The sequence below is a fragment of the Apostichopus japonicus genome, chromosome 8 (genome assembly GCF_037975245.1).
Source record: "Apostichopus japonicus isolate 1M-3 chromosome 8, ASM3797524v1, whole genome shotgun sequence".
NCBI lineage: Eukaryota > Metazoa > Echinodermata > Holothuroidea > Aspidochirotida > Stichopodidae > Apostichopus > Apostichopus japonicus.
Window position 1 is genome coordinate 39,246,262 of NC_092568.1, and position 10,671 is coordinate 39,256,932.

At 37.4% G+C, this 10,671-nt stretch overlaps 1 protein-coding gene across 1 annotated transcript; it reads right to left on the reverse strand.

The window, feature by feature from the left end:
• Position 1: 1 nt before the first annotated feature.
• LOC139971960 (fructose-2,6-bisphosphatase TIGAR-like) lies at positions 2 to 9,000 on the reverse strand. Its single transcript, XM_071978822.1, has 6 exons — positions 8,740 to 9,000; positions 7,208 to 7,245; positions 5,730 to 5,848; positions 3,944 to 4,018; positions 2,049 to 2,159; positions 2 to 1,631 (listed from the first exon to the last, which is right to left on the reverse strand). The coding sequence occupies exons 1-6, from the start codon at positions 8,769 to 8,771 to the stop codon at positions 1,338 to 1,340; spliced, it is 669 nt and encodes a 222-aa protein (XP_071834923.1). The 5' UTR covers positions 8,772 to 9,000; the 3' UTR covers positions 2 to 1,337.
• Positions 9,001 to 10,671: the final 1,671 nt, after the last annotated feature.

Genomic DNA, 10,671 nt, shown 5'->3' on the forward strand with positions numbered 1-10,671 from the left:
CCCCCCCCCCCTTTATATAAATTGAAAATTTCATTGTAATATTATTTAAACCAAAATAATTTTATCACGATAAAGTGGTTGGTTTGTTGTGTTTTATTGTTTGTAATTCTGAAGTGATATCACAGACACAGTGGCTGATGTTTATTTTCTTTTACTTTGTTTAATTTTTTGTAAATATGAAAAGGTTCTTTCTTTTTTTTCCCTGCAATTACATTGAACTAGCAGTTTAGAATTATAGTCAGCATTTCAAATATCTGGAATTAAGACCATTCCTTTGCTTTTATTTTCATTTTTCTACATTTTTAATTATATTGTACATATACTACAGACTTTACTGGATTGAAGAATACATTAAACAAGAAAGAAAAAAATGATTTTTTTATCATCTTTTCAACTTAAGATTCTCTACTAGGCACATGATTTCAGAATGTATTTCCTGCTTTGCAAAACTTTGAAAGGTAGTCCAATGTATTTTAGCTGGGTGGTCTGTTACCATGGTGACATATATGCATATAAATAAAGACTCTTTGAAGCAAGTTTATGTTACTATATTTATTGATATTAAGTGCAGGAATTTGTACAAGACAAACTATGCATTTTGTGGTCCTAACCCAGATTACATGGCCATCGCTTGAAGTGAATGGGATGACTTTTGGATTCTTGAAACAAGTTTGTTTCTTTTTTGCAACACACACTGATATCTGACCTAACCTACTTTGGATATTAAAATTGAATCAGGACCATAAAGGAGACATAAACCCTACCCATCATTAATTTGTTAATGTGATAGAAGTATTTGTCATGAACAACCTAGGTATTGCAGATTGAATTTGTCTTCACACACGAAACTGAAGACTAGATCAAGTTTAATTATGAAGTCATGTGTGCCTCATTTCTTATGTTTATTGTCTGTAATGGAGATGGGTGTTGCAAATTCTGAATCTAATATATTGCACCTCTTAACATGACCTTATGATGACGTTAGTTTGAGTCACAAATATTAATTCCTAATTGATCATAATGGGAGTATGACATCACAGATTTAGAAAAGACAACACCAGACAACAAGGGTATCTACTTAACGGAACAATATTTTTCTTAATTTTGAATTGTTCATCACAAATATCTTTACCATATAAGCCAACGATTATGGTTGGGTTGGTGTCCCAATTTAAGTTGTTATTGTCATTAGCAATGTAGGACAATTAGTATAGCTAATTGCACCCTTAGGCTAAGTACGGAAGGAACTTTATAGACTCGTATATTGGTAACCAGCTCCTTTCCTATTTTTCCTTTCAAATTGAAAGCAACTTGACTACTAATAACTACTATATTTGTTAAACGTTTGTGAGGTGACTGATGTCACAAATAACGTCACATTTGACGTCATCTAAGGACCCCCCTTGTAAAATTGCTTCAAAGATGGAGATACTGCCGTTAGGTATTTTATCGTGATTTGAATCACGTGTTGAACTGCACTTAGATAAGAAGTAATCCACAAGCTCCTTAATCAGAAATCCATGCACGACTAGTAAAATATTAACAGAAGATGGGTTTGTTGATTGGTTCGTCGTGTTCGTCAGACAGGTCAAGCAAAGATCATCAATGAACGATACAGCTCGTGTTAAAAGCTGAAACAGACATATAAATATAAATTCATCAGTCCCAAGGGCATTGAAGATAAGATCGGGGGGGGGGCAAATGATCACGTTGAAGTTTTAAAAGAGTTGGTCTAGACAACAAAAATCTTTGGGTGTTGGACTGATGGTATCAACTTTTAGTAGGCCTACAGGTTGCTTTGTTCAATTTTTGTATCACTTCCTTTCAACAGTCCACTATCAGACTAAAAACTCGAATCCTTCCTTTGCAACCTTTTTGGACTGACTACTGTAGGTTTGACTAAGGAGAACAAAATAAAAGTCATTGAAACTAGCAACTGGCCCCTCCCCTTCCTCTCTACTTCCACTTTCCTATTCTCACACGAGTCAAACCGATACCTCAATTTGGTAATACGGAAAACGTAAACATATCTGTGTTAGTTGTAATACCTGATCACGTGACTCTCCGTCTTCAAACTCGAATTCCGCCATTGGTATTTTGAGTTGTGCTAGCGTACCCCTCAATACAGAAATTGGCCAGCCTTGCCATATACCAAGGTTCTAGTGAAAAGGAAAATATGCCAAGATGGAATTAACGATCAAATGTTAAAAACTCTTGGTAAAATGTTAGAAGAACAGAAAACATAAGTGCAATGCTTTTATAACATCTGAGTGAAAACAGGACGAGTTCCAAGAACCACCTACAATATCTGAAAATGATTGAAACATTCCTTCAAGACCATTCATGTACCACCCTCACTCATTGGGTCATCTCCATAGGCGTAGGGGGCGGGGGGAGGGTGGCTGCGGTGGGGGCTAACATAATTGGCCCTCCATGTTTTTTCTCCATCTACATAAGATATTTCGTTGTTTACATTAGCATCCCGTGGATGATGCGACTGTAATAACCGATGCATGCCTATATGATATGTACATTAATGTACATGTTTAACGCGCGAAAAAGTTTGTGTTATATTTTTCGGGCAAGTTTTTACAACCCCCCCCCCCAAAAAAAAAATCAAATTGGGCTCCTACGCTTAGCGGGTCATCTCTTCGCATAGACTTGTATTAATCGGAGCCTTCTGGATTTGTAGAGTTTGTCACGTGGTTTTGCGCCTTCTTATGTTGCTCACGTATGAATATAACAGTAAAGTTCGCATGCTTCAATTACATAAACACACGCTCAGTATGAACGTATTCTTGCGCAAGAAAGATGTCGCGGTACGGTTACTTTCATGTAAGCTTGGTTGCAAAATATACTGTTATACTGTTGTTACTCAAACCGCATTTTCACAATTCGTTGATGGGACGTTACACTATTAAGCTTGAAAGGTGTAGAGTTGCACACTTGAAAGTTACGATTTTTTTCATAGATTACTAGAAAACACAATTCGCATGAGTTGATTTTTAAGAACTAATTTTAGTAAACAAGTAGTTGATATAGGCTAAATATGCAAACGCAGTATATAAATCAGTTCGCAGGTTAATTTACGAACATTTGTTTTACAGTCAGTACCACATGACTTTAATTAAGGCCCGCATTACGTATAGTAAAATTATATATATGTTAAAGCATGGAGGTAAAGTATAGGCCGAGTTGGGTTTAAGGATGAGAAAGTAATGAACGGGTACCCGGGGACGACCGAACCGCGGAAACGGGTACCCAGTTCCAATTTATGGGGCCGTTCACATCCCTAAATTCCCAACCGCCCTCTCCTTCCCCGCGCACCAGTCCCCCAAACAACAAAATGACAGGCCTATCTATATAATCACTCTCACAACGGGGGGAAATTACGTAGCCTATAAGTTGTCAACCTTAAATCTGAACAATTAAATATCAAACTATGAAAAATGTAACAAATATGAGTTCCATACTGTCCACTACTGTAATGGGAAATAGAAAAGGACGATTTTGTCAATTTAACTCCTCTTACCAACTATGTTATTAATTCACGCTATCCATAATGCAAATGGTGCAATGAGGTTTCCAAAATAGTGTCTCGGGACAAACAGACACAGATGAACATCTAACTTTGCCCATGGAGACTGATGCTATCTGTGTTCAAAATACGTCACCATTTCAAAATCCCTCTCAAAGTTACGACCACGGGAACCGCATCTCTGCTGCCACCGGATAACGTACGTTAAAAAAGGGTCAAATTATTACCCTGTATGACTGTCATAACTTCCCGAACAAGTTCGACATCCCCACAACGACGTCACTAAGGAACAATTGAAAACTGAAACACATATAGCATAATTACTGAGCTTCGATATGCTTGCCTGCAAGTTCATTTATGTATAGTTTTCGTATGTATAGCATGCGGACGGAATTAAACTCTTACAACTTCGCGTAACCGTGCATCTTGGGTTGGTTGAATTTTAGTTTCTTGATTCCGTCTGAGGATTATCTCCGCCGTCTGTAAGTGAGGAACAGAAGATATTAAAAGTTGGAACTGAACTGATCTTCCCTTGGAGCTAGTACTAAATATATAATGTTCAATTTTTCAGTTGTTCGGAAAGCTCCGAAACCAGTTGAAAATTCAAAGGTGACGAATAATCCCTCTGACGTCATAATCTGCAATCAAATAGTGAAGTCGGTGCGAGTTGTCCACTGACTACGATGTTGCACGTAAGAAAACCGTGCTGATTAAGGCATAAATTGCGTGATATTCTCATCCGTGATCTAGCAAACGGCAGAGGACCTTTGGAACTGTGAATTTGTTCCTTCGGTCTAAACTAGAACTTTTCACGAACAAAGGAATTCAGCGCCTTGCGCGCTTCGGGGAAGCCTCGTAGCCAGTATGTTGGTACGTTGGTTGATGTCCCCATGGTCGCAAACATATACGTCCGCAGGAGGGGAGGGGACACGACCAAGGATAAGTTATTCCATCTTAAAGCAAATCGTGGATAACATTTGATGGGACCGGTGGAAAAGTTAGGAATAAATAGCAAGGAACCATTAGGTGTACGATAGAGCTGTATGTACCCAAATACATTGTTTGACTATTAAATTATGCAACCTGCTATCGTAATGTGTTTAATTTAAAAGAAAATAAAAGCTATAAATCAGGAAAATCTTTTCGATTGGAATCTAAAGTTTCATTTTTGCATTTCTTTCTTAGTTATTTGTCACCAAAATATGGTGACTGAAATGAAGAACTCGATTAAGACCTTTGTGAACAATAAAGTATGATCGTTTACGTCTGCGCGCATATTCGATTTGCTGAGAGTAACTGTAGACTACGTAAGTTCTCTGCTGTGCTATTCACATTACCCCTATACCTGTATATATGCATACACCTACCCTAATAAGTTGTATGTATATATCTTCTTCCTCACTATTGCTGTTCCATCTCATTTGCAATCGTCATTGCCGGGCCGGCAATAACAAAGGGAGGGAGCCAAACTATAGAACAGCGTGATGGTTAAGGACATGTAAATGCATAGGAATTGACCGAGCAGGCAGAAGAAATCAATGGCCTATAACGTAGATTGTTTGGAAGTTTCAAGTAACTACCTTGTGGCTAGCAGCCGCAGTATGAAGGGAAAGGTCAATTTTTCGTCCCAATCTTAAGAGTCAGAGAATGTAAGTTTAGTTTAAGTGTGTATATTGATATGAACTTTCACGACACCTTTGTAACGAATTAGAATTTTAGTTGGAGGAGAGAAGGTGGGGGCGTTAAAAATGGCTGACATTCCTCCTGGGATTGGTTCTCCTAACGTTTGTGGAAAATTTTCTTTGGTGTATGGGATAAGATGCAAAATGATGCTATCATTTCCATCTCTTTAACTGCATTTGTAAATTTGCTTACGTGTATTATAAAATGTGAGCCGCTTGGAATGATGTTTAGGAAGGTAAGGGAGAAGGCAAGAGTTCCCCTGTCCCCAGTGGCTACGGCACTGTATATATTAACGACACCAAAACTTTACAAATAGATAATAGTACGTGAGGTCAGTCACAGGCATATCTCAACATTGATCCAAATGGAGCTATTGTGTGTTTATTAAATACTAAATATTAAAGAATGAGGGTGTCAAACATTGAATCTGATCCGTGAAACTACAACATGAGTTTCAATTGTTGGTTTCCTTACCGAAAGTCTGTTGTACTGTGAACAATATACTTACGTGACAAGCTCTTTTCAGATCACTGGTATACACAAAATCATATTTCTCATTTTGAAGTCTTTTTCCAATTAGTTCTGCTTGATTGCATCCTAACGTAGAAAGACCAGGGTTCATGTGGCCTATACAATTACAAAGAAAAGGAATAAAATAGATAGAACAAAAGAGTAATTCTATGATATACCGGGCGGAAATTCTATGATAACTGTGAAATTCTATGATAAGAACTGTGACATAACTATGAAATTCTAGGATAAGAAATTTTATGATATACCGGGCGGATCCAGGATTTACAAAAAGGAGGGTGTGGGACCCTGGCGTCGCTGAAGCCAGCTCTTATGTATAGGGTGTATACGGGTCCTATTAAATTAGACGGGAAGCAACGGTGCGTTCTGTAGCATATTTAAGCTATTGATAAGGTATAAAGTTAGGTTGTGCCATATAACAGCATTTTTGCGAAATTAACTAGGGGGCGTAAACACACCCCTAGATCCTCACACATACAAAATAAATGTACTTGTGAGCAAAACCTTGCGTGTATAACCTATAGTATGCATCAGAGTGTACGTTTGACGTTTAAGGTTTTTTTTTTTTCTGGGAGGGGGGGGGGGGGGAGCGCAACCCGTACATGTCAATCGGCTTAAGTGACCTCAGGGCTTGACCACTGCATGGATCTGGATCCACCCCTGCCTTTGGCCTTCATTATATTGACTAGGCACGTACAGGCAAGGTTCAATTAAAATCATGAAAGTAGTTATAATACGTAGAGAAGAACATAATCAAATGAAGCACACGTGGCTTGTTGATGTCATATTTATATAGACTTGATCAAATCTTCAGTCCTCTGCGTAATGGAGCAGTAAATCCGTGATATCTCCCATACGAAATCAGATTTTCCATATAGGTTCCGTTTAGTAGGTAGCTAGTTCATAACAGATATCTTTATAATATAGATATACATCAATAATGATACACGTGTCTGTCTGTGTCTCTCTTCAATTTTTCAAATGGAGGGTTGATTGCTAATATCAAAGATACCATCAGGGCGACGACATCACGAAGAACCCCGTGCACCCCTCACATGGGAGACGGCTTTAACAATCCCTGGTACATGTCTCTTTCCCTTCCAAATATCTCCCTATATCTGAGTTAGTCGAGGGCTCTTAGAATCATGTACTCGTCAAGGCTTTTACTAATACCACTCATCTGTATCTATTTTGTGACCCACAAAATTTGATACAATGTCTTTGTTTTAATCATTATACAAACTTAGGTCATTCCATGTGTTTTAAACCCTAATCACTAACGGTTCTTTAATGTCAATTGTAGCCCATATAGTCTATTGTACCAGAGTCGTGACCATTTTTTAGGGCACAAAACACTTCAAAATGTCGTGTGCACGTCCTAAAGTCCTGTTACGCGTTATAAGTAAGAAACATGAGCACTTAAAACTCATGCAAACCGAAAAATCTAACACAAACCTTGCACAAGGTTCATACTGTTGAATGCACTCTCTCCACTAAAATAAAAAAAGGAAAGAAGTATTTAGAATATTTCAGGTAAGAATCCACATATGAATTGATGATCATACCTCACCACCTTGCGATGGACCCATGAGATGGGGTACACCCCCCATACCAAAATATTAAAAGTAGGTATAAGCACCACGTGACAGTGCGTGTAGACCTAACTAATAACCTTATATCTTAACTATAACTTATCTTCAGAACGCACCATTTCATGTGTAAAATTTGAATTTTTGACTAGTTATCTAAGCCCAGACCACCTCTCGACCCATGGTCTTCCCCCTACCGACTCCTTCTTCGTACCCCTCCTATTTAAAATGCTAATTCCGTCACTGACAGCTGAAAGTAATACATTGTATCGAATATGAAGACTGAAACCTCTAAAATGTATGAACTCTCTTTTCACCCTCTTACAGAAAATCACGTTATAATATCTTAATTTGATAAAAAGTCCAGAAAAAGTCACTCGTACTAAAAAGTTTATAACTCCCCTCAGAATATTTCCCTCAAGAACTGAGACTTTTACTATTTGTAACAAACTTGTTCTCCTCAGTTGAGACATAGAGGATAAGAAATCGCAGGAATTGTAAATAAATTAAATTAAATTTGATGACAATACTGCATGACCTTTTTTAGTAAATGCTATACGTTTAATGTATTCAGGATCTCCAACATGTTGCACAAAAATGAAAGTAAATATTGAAATACGTATACTTCATTCAAATATTAAGATAGAAGAGAAACGTTTATCACAGCTGGGCGATGGAAGGTATGAATTGGTCGCCAAAAGCCACGTCACACAGTGGCGTAGCTAGAGGTTTTGGCGCCCGGGTGCAAGAGTAGAAAATTGCCCCCCACTACTGAAACGAAAAATGTTGGTTATACATTTCGGGCAATTCGTTACACCCCTCCTTAAATCAAATTGTGCTCCTACGCCTATCATATTTCCACCATTTGAAATCTACTGCCTTGGAACTGTATACTGAAATACCCGAATTTCCGTGACATGTAGTCATGACAGAATACAGAACAGAATTAAAAAAAAAGAGAAAACGGTCGAAATGGACTGAAAAGAAATCACAATCTATAAAAGTGCTTATAAAAGCAACTACATTCAGTTCTTATTAGTAACTGGAAATATTCATGCCTGACGACATACATCAATTTCGTCATGTTTTATCTAAAAAGTGCTATTTTTTTTACTCTCATTCTCCCATTTCAGCCGCCCCCCTAAACCCGGCCCTCCTTGACCCCTAGCTACGCCAGTGACGTCACATTCATGTGATACTGCGATGAAAATAAGCAGAACTGTAACATGTGTCAGTCTAGGACTATGTTGAATCTATAGTTTGATCACATGACTGAAACAACTCCACTTTATCATACGATAACCTTTAATCTTACTATAACTAATACTATATCTTACTATACCTACAGGGCGTGTCTACATACGTAGGCTGCCTATACATGTATTACTATATACTTACTGACGAACCAACGTGAAACGAATCTTCGACATCACATACGGCTTGGTTCCCTCTTTACAGTGCGTATAATAATGATCACGGTGAACAATGTTGGGTTTACCTTGTACTTAAGATACTAATGTTATATATTTTAATACAGAGTACTAACGTAGTACAGATATGTTAACTTTGTCGATAGAAGTGTGCAATAATTAACAATTCCGATGACGCGTTTCACGCAACTACCAGCCTTTTGCATTACTTAGTCCATATTGCAACGGTAGATCAACATCTAAAGCAACTACCATGCTTTTGATGACTTTGTTGTACCGTATGGCAATTTTAAGATGACATCATCTCAGCGTCAACGATAAGTTGTAGCAAGCTTTATATGAATAAGACATGTAAGATATGGGTTAGTGATAGACTATGGTAACTAACTCAATTACTGTACCATAAATCATTCATTAGGCTAATATGGGAAATAAAGAAGTACAAAATGCCTCAAAAGAAATTAAGTTCCTGCGGGAGCGGGGAGGGGGTGGGGAGGCGGTACAAGCTATCCAGTCTATTGTGTTTTCCAGGCGAGATCAGGTTAACCATAATCTGATTGGATCCACTTCCTACTGGGTGAGGGTGGGGAGGGGGTAGAGAACTGGGAAGACATTCAAGTCTCAATGTAAAGTCTCACTGCAGGATCCATTTTGATTTAGACTTCACAGATGTCATAGTTCGTTTAATATTGTTCTCAGCCCCCCCCCCCCTTCGACCCCGCACCTCCTCATTCACTTTACCATAGATTACGCCGATCCTGTTATGAGGGTTGTTTGAATATATGTATACGTATGATATATTTTATTTTTATGCTTTGAAAGCTGTAAATGTCTTAATGAGTGAAGCAATAAATATATTATTGTTTTCTTTCCCTGTTTATGTTGTTTCGAATCTTTATCAGTCTGAATCTCTCCTTTCCTACAATCTATGATGAATAGAGTTGGTGTGTATATGGGACGTGCTTTTGTGAGGTTGCAGTTTGGACTGTGTGTGAGTTGGAGCGTTAGCTTGTCTACAACTGTAACCTCCTGATTCAAGTCACTCAGTTCACAAACATGTACAGGTGTTAGAACCAAAATACTGCTAACCCAGAGAAATTAAGTCAAACACAATGCTGGAATAATGTTTAGATCACCAAAGTATTTTACACTACAAACTTGAATTGATATCATATTAGCCAAAATAATCGCCGTTTCTTTAATGCTCAAAAGTATCACATTACGTTTGAACATTGTTATGATTTAATTTTATGGCTATTAGTCCAAACTATTACCTTTTCACATTGTTTTGTTGTATTTTACATTCAAATGTTCACGCTTAATGTGTGTATATTATAAAAAAACACATCTTTGTGTTTTTCTTTTTGGGAGCTTTTTTTCCTATATCAAGCCTCACAGGCTAGGGTTATAACTATTTTGCATTACCAATTTACCCTATTATTGTCTTAATTTTATTTTAGTAAAAATTAAAAATAAAAGTAATGCAGTTTAATGCCTTTATCCATATTTTATTACATCATTCATTTGATAGTGTAAGGTAATAAAAAAAGAAAGAAATATTTCTACAGACTGTAAACAGTTACATTGAAATAGGCAAATATTGGAAAGCCAAATAAGCTATCAGAGGTAAGATAATTGTAACCACCAACTATCTCCCACTGCTGTAAACACCATCTTTATCCCACTTCTGTTACCAGGTGCTGCACATACTCTTTATTAGTCACCGCATCACAATATAAATTGTACATCCCGACCCCACCCCTAACATTAAAGGTTAACCATTGCCAGAAGAAGTCACTGAAACAACCCAAATCTGTGAAAAATTTGGAGAACTGAAGTTGAGTTTATGCTTTCAGACATTTGGGAAGTTCATTGGTGAACTAGCAAAATTATGAAATGA